The sequence below is a fragment of the Cataglyphis hispanica genome, chromosome 9 (genome assembly GCF_021464435.1).
Source record: "Cataglyphis hispanica isolate Lineage 1 chromosome 9, ULB_Chis1_1.0, whole genome shotgun sequence".
In the NCBI taxonomy this organism is placed as follows: Eukaryota; Metazoa; Arthropoda; class Insecta; order Hymenoptera; family Formicidae; genus Cataglyphis; species Cataglyphis hispanica.
In genome coordinates this window covers 1,519,495-1,533,869 of record NC_065962.1, presented here as the reverse complement: position 1 = coordinate 1,533,869, position 14,375 = coordinate 1,519,495, and the positions used below count along the sequence as shown (strand labels likewise).

Here is a 14,375-nt window from a genome sequence, read left to right as displayed (position 1 = left end):
TAATATTATGTTGTATATATAATAATATTTTGTTCCATATTTTTCGATGAAAATTTGTGCAATGATATCTAAATGCTTTCTATAAAGAAAATAAGAAATGAACAATGTTTAATTCAAGAAATATGTTAATTAAAATAAAATAATAATTAATAATTAATAATAATAATAATAATATAAACAACAAATTCACAATAATTAAAAAAATTTTTTATCTTTTACATAATTTTATTATTTTTCTCTTTAGCAGCATTTTATAATTAGCATCAACATTAAAAAAAAAAAGAAATTTTTAATTATTGTGAATTTATTATTTATGTAATTATTATTATTAATTATTATTTTAATTAATATATTTCTTTAGTTAAACATTGTTTATTTACTTTTCCCTTAATGTTTCTTTACTTTTTTGTAAAAAACATTTTGATATTATTGTACGAATTTTCATCAAAAAATATGAAACGAAATGTTAAAAATTAAATGTTATTATAAAAAACTCGCATAATATTTATTTATTTAATGCTAAAATGCTGCTGAAAATAGAAAAAAAAATTACACAAAAATTAAAAAAAAAGTTACATACAGAGATTCTAAACAGCGTACGTACAAAACTTGAGCGCTATCTGTTGAGCCACGACACCATTTCGATTATTGCACATTGCGAAGCAATAAAGTTTTGGTTTTTTAATTAAAAATTGTCAGACAAACGTGTGAAAAGCGTGCTCTATAACTCTAATACAATTTCTTTTTCATTGAGAATTACACATAGAAAAATCGCCGTTTGAATCGGCGTCTAACCCTTCCCTTGTTAATTTAATACATATGCGAGCGACTAATTTTATACTTCCGACCGTTCTTAACATTTATACATATACACTTATTTACTTATATATTTTGATTTTGATTTTATTTTTCTATCCTATAAGTAAAAATATGTACTTGTACATATAATAACCGGACAGAGATTTAATTTTCAAAATAGAACCTATCCCCACTGTGACATGACCTCCTTATGTAATACTTGCAAGAAACAAGTACACACACAAACTCACATATACCAATAACTCAACCCTCAACTCAATGTTATATTTTATTTTGTTTTTTTTCTGTATTTTAATTATTAAATTTGTATCTTATTTATTAAATTGTATTGTATTTTATTTATTAAATTCATTTCTTTTAATATAAATAAAATTACATATTTTTAATTAATTAAATCAGATTTTTATTAACCTCTCTTATTCTCAGTACAAAGATCGCACTTGGTCCCACCACAAGAAAGATTAAGTTCTTTTATCGAAAAGGCACCGTACCACAGTATAGGTAGATACAGTAAGTTCACTCTGCTGAAAATTTTGTTAATGGTTGTCCCTTGTGCATGACCGAATTGCACAACTAATAATATGGTGGCCACATAGCGCCCAGTAGCACCACAGTAACGAAGAAGATGTGATATGTGATATTTTAGTGTATACTTTAATTACATATAAATCTATTTTAAATCGCTATTTTAATATCATTTGACATTATAGCATGATATTTTATTAATCTCATGTGAGAAATATCGCATTTTTATCATGAAAATTATACAATTGAATAAAAATTCACTTTTAAAATTTTTATTATTTTGTGATACATAATCGATCCTCTGAACCTTCAATTTATAACTTAAATTATGTCCATTACATTGTAAATTTTTATTATTAAAATTTTGCAATATACATATAACAATAAATAATACGTTTTTAAATACACATTTTTTTTAAATAAAATCGTCGTTTTTAGTTTTATATATTTTATTGTATAATTCTTTTTTCGCTTATTGTTGCTTTATATTTTTGTTGTATATAATCATATTTATATTTACTATTTTTATTAATTGTATAAATTTATTAATATATAAAATAGTATGAATTATGAATTAAAAGCAATATTAAATGTTAAATTAATTTTTTTTATAACATTTTTTGTAAATCTCACAATTAGACATACATAGATTTCTATCTTAACTAGTATCTATCATCATTCAAATTAAAGCCCGCGCACAACCAGCAATATGGCGATCGTTTAGCATCGAGAATGAAGAGGCTGACACAGAGTGAACCTACTGTATGTACTTATACTGTGACCGTACGAATGTCTAAATAAACCAGCGTAAAGATCGTATTACACTACGGGTTATGGACTCGGTTGATATTATGATTGATAGTTGCGAGTTGCCCAATCAACCGATAAGCTACTTTACTCTAAATGATCAATCTACAATCATCAACCACAATCCTCCCGCAAGCTGTAGTGTAATACAGCCTTAATAGCGACCCAATCGTTTACCTGATTTTCGAACCTACAAGTTCGTTCGACCCGATCGTTATACCACAAGGCTTTTGATATAAGATTATAAAAGATAGTTGTTGCGCCCATTCATTAATTCATCTTTCCTCGAGTCTGAAATACTTTGCGGTTCATTTGGACACAGTGCATTTGGCTACAGTAATTTTGGACAAAAGTTTTTGAATGTGTAAAAAAATGTACACCGTTCGCTTGGACACCATTCATTTGCTCACCGTTCGTTTTCAAATGAACAGTGTCCAAGTAAACGATGCGCATTTTCTAAAAGCTACTGTGTACAAAATTACTGTGTCCAACTGTACTGTGCTCGATTGATGGTGTACAAAATATTGTATCCATTTGCAATGTGTCCATTTGCAACATGTCCAATTGTCCATGTGCTTTCATCTCTCAATGTACGGATGTTTACATACAATTACGTGTCTAAGTCTCTCATATAACTATTTGATGTTTGTTTGTGATGTATTTACTTCATCTAATTTCTTAAGAATAATGACTCTAAAAAAAACACAAAAAATATTATTTTATTGTTTCAAATGTTGCACGAATATTTATTTGGCTTTTAACATCTCGACAGTATTTTTTTTAAAGCACTTCGAAATCTTAAATGTCACAATACCGATCAAAAACAAATTTTACAATTCCAAAACATAGAATATATCTTTTATTGTTGTTGTTTACCAGACACCATCAACATTTTTCTCAATTGTTGCCGATCCAACACCTTTGACATTTCACTAATCATCATTCCTAAAATGAATGATTTTTTCGATAGATGGACAAAAGTCGAAAAACCTCTTCTGAATCTCTTCTGAAGTTAATGTGCCGAGATGCACCGCTGTCGATAATCCATTTCTTTACAATCTGCGAGGCTTAATAGTTTTGCAGATTGTTTTGTTACCAACTCTTTCGACTTCTCTATGATAAACACGATTTCATAAGAAATCTCCACTCTCTTCTTTGCTTTTCTTATCTTTCTTCTACTTTCGACAATATTTCTTGTGTCCAGCGTTTCAACAATAAAAGCATTTACGTATTTTTTTCTTTGCATTAAATTCCTTTCTGTCTTTTTCTGTTTCTGTTTCCAAAAGATTTTGGCTTTGCTTGAGCAATAACTGCGAATATTCCATTTTCGATTTATTATCATAGGTAAATCAACTTTTTTCTTTAATAAACCTTTCATTGTCAACTATTTGATTCAGTTTGATTCTATCCAATGCTGTTTTCCAAGCATTATACTTGGATGGTAGACTACCAAGAATTTTAGCCATTATGGTGATGTCATCCATTAGTAGCTCAACATCTCTCAGTTATTGTGCTAGATTTTTGATCACGAATCACATTTGCTTTATCACTGCTTGACGTGCTCTATCATTGAGTCGCTAGATTCCATTTTGTACTCATGAGATACTCATGAAACTCTGAGTCAAAATCAGCTTGTTAGACGCTGATTTCTGACCATGGATCTGAATTAACTTGTTCCACATTTTTCTTACGATTGAACAGCTCAGTAACGGATGAATATGTCTTCATCATCGAGGAAATTACCATCATTGTTATTGAATTATTCTTGACAAATTTTATTTCTTCAACTTCTGCGACGGATTCTTTTAGCGCTGCTCTTGATTCATTAACTACATCTATAATTTTTTTCGAAAATTTGAAAATGTGCAGAACTCTAAATATCCAAATCATTCTGTTGAACTTGAGAATATCTTTTAATAAGATTGTTTTAGACATTGTCCTAAAAATCTTTTCTGTTCAACGCGCCGCACAACAAGTTATCGATCATTTCAAAACTTTCTCGACTCACTTTCAAACATTTTATTGATTATCAAGCATCATGCTTACACTCATAACCTGTTGAGTTATTATCTTTTGGATTTTTTGAAGTGATAATAAATAATTAATGTATAACTGCCTTATTCAAAATAAAAATGGAACTGAACTAAGCGATAAAACAACGTGTAATCGTGTATGACAAATAAAAAAAAGAACTTCTCAGTAACAACTGAACAGCAAAACACATACATACGCATGCATACGAATAAGCTAAAAGATTATATAAAGGAAGGATAAGGGTCAATTTCACCAACTGTGGTTAGATTAACCGACGGTTAAAATTAGCAGGGTGGCAACAGAAAATAGAAGTAAAAGAAAACCAAACATTCTTATCATTTCAGTTGCCATCCTGCCGTCGATTATTGGATATTCCACCATCTTGATTGCTTACATCCGTCACACTAGAATCTTCAATCCTACCCCTTTATCTTCAACCCCGCGGCAAAAGGCTCCGTTCAGATATTTCCTTTGTCCAAGCCTTAATCTTTATATAGGTTGTCCAATAAAAATTGTGCAACTGCTCTTGAGCGGATAGAACACAGTAAACTGAACAGAAAAGTCCTTTACCATTTTGCAATTTTTGCAATTATTAAAATATTAATTAAAAAGGATTGGCAAATAAACGCGCGTTTCGCGTGATTATTACGCGGCTAGACCATGGGCTGTACGTTCTAGGTGGACAGCGGCGAACTTCGTAGTGTCGCACAGCAACGAAAAGTTTAGAATCTCGCGGACAATTCTCGAGAGGGATACGCGCAAGAACTTTTCGTTGTTTAGCCGCGCGAAACGCGTGTTCAATTCTTTTTAATTAATATTTTAATAATTATTACAAAAATTGCAAAATGGTAAAGGACTTTCTACCAGCTCACGAGCATTGACACAATCTTTGCCAGACACTCTGTATAACCCTGATGACATTAACCTTCATATAACTTTATATAAGGCGCTTATAGCTAGCGCGTCCTACTGTCAAATGAAAACCTCAGTCGCTTCAACATTGAATAATATTTAATATTTTCTACTAGTGTCACTCTTTCACTGCAATCAGTTATTCTTTTCTTTTAGAAAAGACTCAAGAAGTGTAAGATTATAATCCGCCCAGATAACACTTTCGTCGCCTTTTCCCCGCTTTCCCTCTGGTTCCATTGAATAAGAGACACCGCACAAGCTTTTCCGTAAAATTTGATCTACAGTAGGTATAATAAATCTTAAATATAATAATCGTAAAGAAGTTATTAATAACAATTCATTATTCTTACGTTTCATTATTCATTGTTCTTACGTTCACTATTCTTTACGTTTGATTGATCAATTTTTATGCCTTGAAGCTTACTACACCTATTGTAGATGGATTAACGTCCGGACTAACGCTTTACGTTATGTTAAGTAAAGATCGTAAACTTAGATTCGTACGTAACATAAACTTCACACAACATACAAAGAAAATAACATAATAAACGCATCACTATGTTACGATTTTTTTTATACGTGGACTGAAGTTTGAGATTACGTACGAACTTAGATTTACGATCAATATTTTACGATCAATACTTAATGTAACGTAACGCGTTATGGAAGAGTCACGGTGGCCCTAAAGAAGAATAGGAGGGAATATAGTAAAGAGTAGGCATATGGCAGATGGCAGTACGTCGTAGCCATCTTGAGCGTCCACTTTTTTTTACGTTTTTCAGAACCGTGTACAGCCATTTATTGCATTACTTATTGCAGTCTGTAATTATTTTGTGCACGATCACCAATTCTAAATAAATGAGAAGAAGAGTCAATATTAAGCTAAAAAAATATTACTAAGTGTAAATTGTGAGATCATCAGATTTTATAATGCATTGCCAAGTATTTGAGATACTTTCAGTATTTCCGTCATGCTGCAATTCGTTCCTGAGCGATCATCTTGAGCTTTTTTTATGCTGATTTATATAATCATTTCCATCCATTTGCTTTAATACTAAATGCTCCCTCTTGTACTTCTCAATGGTCCGCATCTAGCATATATGCTGTTTCTTTGCGATGCGCGTATAACAATTTTATATTTTTGTTGACAACAAATTACAATCGAAAAATTTCATTGGTTGAAAAAATATGCGTAATACAAATGGCAATTATTGTATTTGTATTGTTTTCATTGTAGTGTTTTGTTTAATGTAGCCGTCATGATGCTTTAGCCGAAGACAAACTATCAGTTGCTGTCATGTTGCTTATCATGTTGCTGACATGCAAAACATAACAAACCAATATGTTGATCGTTGATTTCTTGAAATTTTATTAATTGATAATTTCTTGCATATCTCATGTTGCTGCATTCAATAACGCATTTTAATTCATGTTAACAAACGTACAAGAAACATATAATAACATGTGTAGTGCATTAATTTGTTCAATATAATTAATCAATGTTATCTGGGTATTAGATGGTTCATTTAATATTTTACTTGAAATATTGTAAGTACACATATCGTATGCTTCAATACTAAGAAAAATTAAAAATTATTCCATTTTTTTATTATTACCTCGGTGATGAGACATTCTCCTATATAACAATAAGCGAGAATTGTACAAAGTACACAACATATATACAAAATATATAATATGAAAGCTATAACGTTAGTTTTTTCGCCATATTCTGAATTCTGAAATATAATTTAATCGATCATCATTTGATAATTATAAAAAATACTAAATAGTAACATATTTAAGCATTTCAAAATTTGCGGAAAATAAATGTATAATGTAAAAAATAAATAAAGCTCTCTAAGCAAAATCAAGATACAAAAAGTGAAAAGTGACAAATAAGAATCAGAGTATAGAAAGTAAGCACAAAAAATGAAATTAAATCTATATACAATACAATATACAGAATGTCTGATAATAATCGCCTCACCCATCGTGTACAGATAGAGCGAGTTAAAGTGAGTAAGAAATTAATTAAGATCGACCAATTCGCGTGAGTATAATTACGCAGTTCAAAGAAACAACTCATTGATCTGTGGTTGCTAGGACGCGAGAATTCATCGTTATTTACCGCTCGTTGTCATTTATAGAGCGCTTCTCCCAAAATTTCGTCACGCGCTTAATGACCGCAAATTTTTTAGTTATCTCTGGATCGTCCTTTCTCATCGCGCGCTTATATTTACGAGAATTGATCAATCTTCTTTAATTAATTTTTCAATATTTATTACGAAAATTGCAAAATGGTAAAGGATCTTCTTCTCAGTTTAACCTGCTCTATCTACGACGGATGTGCACACAGTGATTATTATCAGACACCCTGTGTACATATATATAAAGAAAAAACGTTTTTACTTTCCAACTATTTTTCAGCAAAATAATAAAAAAATTAATAAAAAAAAACAAATAAACAAAGCATGATATTACATTTGATATATAATGAAGGCCACAGTGCGTTAAATACTAATGACATGTCAAGTAATATATATGTCATGCAAATCAAAATATAAAGAGTGCAGTCCAAGGCGATCATTTAGATCAGTGTTGACAGGCGAGCCAGATTTTTCGCACATACACGGCGAATGCAGAATCAATATACAATCTAGTACAAAGAAAATAGTAAGCACGATTATGATAACTAAAGCCCCCTATTTAAAAGGTCGTTTCTGAAGGCATTTTTGACGTTTCATACGTTTATTAAAGTCTCTAAGTCTCTAAAATATAATGTTATTTTCTAGAAAATTTGAAATTAACATTTTTTAAAAATATTAATAGTTATCATAATAAGCTCTATTGAAAGTAAATAGTGTTTAATAATATTATTTATTATTTAATTTGAAGATAATATTATATTTCAATCAAAAGCTTAACTGCTAATTAAGCATTGGTGTATTGTTAAAATGATGAAAGAAAAGTTGGCAAAACTGTATAAAAAGTAACACACTTTCGATTTTATCGCCACGTAAATATATTGTAGGGAAGGTTCTTCAGACTAATTTCCCGCAAGAAATTTGTGGGCAATGGTTTAGGAGATATAACAAATTGAAGCTTAATATTAAAATATGTATAAATATTGTATGTTTTGTTATTTTTTCATTGAAAAAACTGTTTATGATACTCATACGTAGGCAGGAAAAAGACGAAGCCTTTCTTCCCTACACGCCCACCCGAAAAAAATCTAATCTAACTCAATTCAAACCTATTTTCAGGATAAATCTTCAATATAGTGGCGACCTCACGAAATTTTTAAAAACTCACATATTTTATATATTTTGAAGCGTAGAAACATAAATCTTAGTTCTGAATCAAAAATAAGTTTGGATTATCTTCCGGAAATGTGTGTGTGTGTGTGTGTGTGTGGAGCCGCCTCATAGAGCAGGCGCAACTATGTGTGTGTGTGTGTGTATGCGTGTTCACACATATACTTCATAGCGCAAAATGGTCTAGCTCACAATTGTTGTGTGGATAAGCGATAAATAAGTGTATGCGTGAACGCAGTGAATTTCGCCTTCCCTACATGGAGGTTCCACTTCCGGAAGATATAACCTAACCCAAACCAAATTTTAGTTTTAAATCAGAAATAGAAAAAAAAGTATCCAGTACTTATTCCATAAATTTAAACAAACACTTGTTCCACATCTGCTCTACATAAATACAACGTAAACAAACTTCATTTTTTCTTATTTTATAATAAAAGAAGCATCAAAACTGTAAAACTGTTTACTTGTTATATCTTTTAACTAAACCAATGCTGTCTCCTACAAATTTTTTGCGAGGAAAAGTAAATATTCATACAAAATCACTATTCAAAAGTCAATGATCTTGACATATGTTGTCAAGGTCATGACAAACATTCAAAAGATTTTAGCCGTTGCTTGTTTAGTAAAAAGTTATTAACAAAAAAATTTCCATGAATTATATGCAATTTTCAGACAATATGTATGTTTTATAATATAAATCTCTACTAGATTGATATGTGCTAAATTGAACGCGTAAGCGTGGGAAGGTAGATCCTCTTCCCTTGCACCCACTCCTCCGAAAAAACTTCTTCTTATGACGCCGTTTCCTTTCGAAGGTTGGTGATCCAAATCGCTAACATAGTTCGAGCAACGGTCCGGAACACATCCACCGATGTGCAGCCGAACCATCATCAGATGTCTTTTAGCCACGCTTGCCAACAGATCTTCTTCCTTGAATCTTCCCCTCAATGATCAGTTACTGCACTTCGTATCTACCACCTCTCATTAGATGTCCGATGTATTTCGTTTTTCTTTCCTTTATAGTGAAGAGTTGCTCTTTTTGTTTCGCCATTCGGTGAAGAACTTCCTTATTCGTTACTTTTTGCATCCATATGCATTGATATTCGCAATATGTGCCTATACAAGTACATCTCGTGCATCAAGGCCTCAATTTTCTTTTCCATGGCGGGATCGAGGATCCAGCTCTCACATTCATATAATAGAATGGAGAAAACATAACATCTGATCATGCGAATCCTGAGACCTAAGCTGAGATCCGATCTCATAAAGAACTTCCTCTGTGAATGCCCTCCTAGCCTGCTCTCTTCTTGACTTGATTTTCGTTTTGGGATCACACTGATAATTGACAAGCATCCCAAGATATTTGAAGGAGGTGACTTGCTCTACCTGAGTTTCGTTGATAGTCAAGTGTGCAGCTATTGACGTTTTTGAGAAGACAATAACTTGTTTTGGAGACATTCACAGTCAAGCCAAATCTGTCACTAGTTTGTACTATATGATTGACCATAGTTTGCAGATCATGTAAAAAAAACTAACTTAACAAAAACCTAATTTTAACTTGAAAAAAAAATAGCAAGATTTCACATAGGTTGCAACTTTCTGCGCGAAGCGAGGTCTATCCCATATCACCCCGTGCTTTGGACGCAAAACGAGGTTTATAATTATATGATTTCATATGGGTTTGCAACTGCGCGAAGCAAGGTCCATCCCATATCATCTTGTGCTTCGGACATGAAACGAGGCTTATAGTTATACGCTTAAACCTCGTTTTGCATCCGAAGCACAGGCCGATATGGAATGGACTTCGCTCAGCGCAGAAAGTTGCAAACCCATGTGAATTCATATAATTATAAACCTCGTTTGGCTACCGAAGCACAGCGCGATATAGAATGGACCTCGCTCCAAACAAAAAATTGCAAACCCATGTGAAATCATATGCTTTCTATTAGATAAAAAGTTCTACATACTCATTAAATCAATCAACTATTTTCTGCTTTAACAAAAAAAAATTGTTCAATATATCAATGATTTATACTAATGATTTTCTTTTATTTATGCATGTACTATTTCCACAGACATATTATTTGTTATGCCTTTCAATACTCAAAATAACTGGACTTCCGTTTCCGGTGTCGAGTGGTGTGTGGAGAAGTGGTTGACGTGTGTATTTTGTGGATAGTAAGGAGTTAGAGTGAGGAAGGAAAGAGGAGTGAGTGTGTTGGTGGGAAAGCGTGTGTGAGAAAGAACGCGGGGAAGTGAAGAGCGAAAGTGGAGGCGCGTTGTAGGGCAGATATAAGAGCATAAAAGGTGTGGAGCAGTGGCATTAGGCCATAGAATATAGCGGAGAGCGTAGAGCGGCTAGTGAGGTGTGACGAGAGTCGGCATAGAGGGCGCGGGGAATTAAGATGGCACAGTTCGCATGTAAAGAAGGTAAAGAAAAGAGAGGGAGTTACGGGAATGTGGAGGAGCTCATGAAAAGGAAGAGGAGTCGATAGGGAAGGAGGAGGAAGAGCAAGAAGAGGAAAGTCAGGATTAATGAAAGAGGCAGGTTAGGATGGATAGAAGGAGAAGGGGAAGGAAGGAAGGAATGGAAGAGATGGAAGGAATGGAAGGATGGAAGGAAGATGGAAAGGAGGGATGGAGGAAGGATGGAAATGAGAGGAGGATGGAAGGATGGAGGATGGAAGGAATGGAGGAGTGAAAGAGATGGAAGGAGGAAAGAGAAAATGAAAATGGAATGAGGAGAGGGGAAATGGAAAGATGGAAAGATGGAATGGAGGAGGGTGGAATGGAATAGGATGGAAGGAATGGAAGGAAGGAATGGAAAGGAGAGAATGGAAGGAGAGGAAGGAGAGAAGGAAGGATGGAATGGAAGGATGGAGGAAGGAATGGAAGAATGGAAGTGGAAGGAGGAAGGAAGGTGGAAGGAAATGGAAATGAGGAAGATGGAGGTTGGAATAAAAGAAACTGGAAAGGTAGGAAGGAAAGAATGGAGGAATGGATGGAAGGAAAGGAGAATGAGATGGAGTAGAAAGGATAGGAAGGAGGAGGAAGAAGGAAGGAAGGATGGATGGAAGATAATGATAGATGGAAATGGAGATGGATGGAGGAGGAAGAAGGATGGAAATGGAATGGAAAGGATGGAGGAAGGATGGAGGATGGAATGGATAGGAATGGAGGATGGATGGAATGGAGGAATGGAAGGATGGACAGAGGATGGACAGAGGATGGAAATGGAAGGAATGGAGGAAGAAGAATAAGAGGGAGGGAATGGAGGGATGCTGATAGGAATAAGGAAGGGTGGAAAGGAAGTGGAGGATAGGAATGGAATGGATAGAGGAATGGAATAGAGGAGATATGGAGAGGAAGTGGAATGGAATGGATGGAGGAATAGGAGGAAATGAAGAATATTGGATTGGGGAATGGAGAACAGTGGAGGGAGATTGGAAGGGAAGGAGGGATGGGGAGAAGGTCGAAAGACAAGAGAATTAATAGGAGGGAGGGAGATGGAAAGTGGTGGACGATTTAATGGATGGACAAAGGGATAGAGGGGAATGGACGAATGGGGAAGTGGATGGATCGAAGATGGATGGAGACGAAGAGGATAGATGGATAAACAGGGTGGATAATGGACTGGATCACCATCCAATCATGGATGGATAAAGAGGAAGAGAAAGAAGGAAGGAGGAGTGGATGGAGGGAAGAGGAATGGAAATGGATGAAGGAGGGGGAGATGGAATGGAGGACATGAGAGGGATAAAGGAAGGAGTGGAGGAGGAGTGGAATGGAGGAAAGATGGAGGATGGAGGAAGGAGGAGATGGAGAGGAAGGAGAGGAAGGAGAAGGAAGAGAAGGAAAGGAAGAGAAGGAAGATGGAGAGAAGGAATAGGAAAGAAGGAGAAGGGAAGGAATGGAAGGAATAGGAATGGAAGAGTGGATGGATATGTGGAAGTCTGAATGGAAGGGTGGATGGCAGAATGGTGGATGGGGCAGAGAGCAGGAATCTGGATGGATGAGGAGATGGACATAGATAGAAATGAGATAAGATCAGCGATAGGAAGATTGAAAGATAATAAAGCGGTGGGTTTGGATGGAATTCCGGCGGAGGCGTGGAAATATGGAGGAGAGGGCCTGGAGGAATGGGTATGGAAAATATGCAATAGGGTTTGGAAGGGAGAAGGATGGATAGAGGAGTGGAGTGAGGGAGCAATTGTGCCGATATTAAAGAAGGGAGGGGAGAGTGGAAGAGTAGAGGGTGTCGTTGACCGCGACGCTTATAAGGTGTATGCTGGTGTGGCAGGTAGACTAAATGAGGAGGTGGAGAAGAAGAGTTTGGTACCGCAGAATCAGACCGGGTTTAGGAAAGGGTTAGGGACAATGGACAACATTTTCATACTAAACTATTTAGTGAATAGACAGTTAGGGAAGAAAAAAGGGAAACTAGTGGCATTTTTTATAGATTTGAAAGCAGCGTTCGACTCGGTGGATAGGAGGAAATTGATGGAAGCGATGAGGGAGAGGGGGGTGAGGGAAGGACTGGTCAGAAGGAGCGAGGATGTTTTAAGAGAGACTAGGAACAGAGTAAGGAGGGGGGAGGATTTGGGAACAGGTTTTTGGACGGGGAGAGGAGTAAGGCAAGGATGCCCTCTGAGCCCTCACCTATTCAATTTGGTAACGGCCGATTTGGAGGAGGTAATGAGAAGAGGAGGATGGGGCGGGGTTACACTAGGAGGGATGAAGATATTTACCTTGGCATACGCGGATGATGTGGTTTTGATAGCGGAGGAGGAGGACGGGATGAGGAGTATGATGGAAGGTTAGAGGATTATTTGGAGAAGAAAGGATTAGAGCTAAATATAGGAAAATCAAAAATATTAAGGTTTAGGAAAGGAGGAGGGAGAGTAAGAACGGTAAACTGGAGGTGGAAGGGGAGGAGGATAGAGGAGGTTAAAGAATTCGCTTATCTGGGGTATATAATGCAGAGAAATGGAGGACAGGAGGCGCAGATAAGAGATAGATTAAGGAAGGGCGCGGCTGTAATGGGTCAGGTATGGGGATTGGGAAAAAGGAAATTTAAGGACGATTGGGGAAGAAGATTATGGCTCTTCGATAAATTGGTGTGGACGGTGATGGGGTATGGGGTAGAAATTTGGGGGTGGAAAGAGAGAGAGGAGTTTGAGGGGTTACAGGAAAGGTATCTAAGATGGGTGTTAGGAGTGGAATGGGGAACGCCGGGATATATGGTGAGGGAGGAGTTGCAGAGAGAGAAGTTAAGAGGAAGGGCAGGGAGAAGGGCATGGGGGTTTGAGAAAAGGTTGGAGGAAGGTAGGGGGAGTGGACAGGAGGAGGTGGAAGAGTGAGGGAGAGTGAAGAAGAGAGATGAAGTGGAAGAGGAAAGATGGGATGAAGATAGAGGTATGGAATGAGGGAGGTGGAGGAAGGAGGAGGAAGGATTGTGGAGAAGGATATGGAGAGGGATAGGAAGGAACGATGGGAAAGGATAGATAGGTCGAGATACAATAGGTTCTATGGAAAAACAAGGGAGGGATCCAGAGTAATGGAAGAATGAGTGGAAAGGAATGGAAGGTGGAAGGTGGAAGGATGGAATGGAATGGAAGGAGGAATGGAGATGTGGAAGGATGATGGAAGAGATGGAAGGAGATGTGGAAGGGATGGAGGAATGGGGAGGGAATGATGGAGGAGAATGAGGAATGAGAATGGAGTGAAGGAGATGAGAGGAGAGAGAGAGAGAAGGAGAGAGAGAGAGAGAGAGAGGAGAGAGAGAGAGAGAGAGAGAGAGAGAGAGGAGTGGATGTGAGATTGAGATGTATGAGAGGAATGGAAACATGAACCGGAAGCGGAGGTCCCAAATAGGAGTAGGGTAATAGCGTGTGTGTGTGTAGGTAGGTTAGGAATTGATAGGGATTAAGTTAAGATAAGTTAGAGTTAAGTAGTGGTAAGATA

General features: G+C 35.8%; 1 protein-coding gene across 1 annotated transcript in view; it reads right to left on the bottom strand.

The window, feature by feature from the left end:
• Nucleotides 1-3,010: 3,010 nt before the first annotated feature.
• The window catches only part of LOC126851847 (uncharacterized), a 43,426-nt gene continuing 32,061 nt past the window's right edge, over nt 3,011-14,375 (bottom strand). The window contains exons 5-7 of the mRNA XM_050596186.1: nt 6,714-6,833; nt 3,380-3,461; nt 3,011-3,096 (exon numbers count right to left, since the gene is read on the bottom strand). Coding sequence (XP_050452143.1) covers nt 3,011-3,096; nt 3,380-3,461; nt 6,714-6,833 — 288 coding nt within the window. The remainder of the gene's footprint in view (nt 3,097-3,379; nt 3,462-6,713; nt 6,834-14,375) is intronic.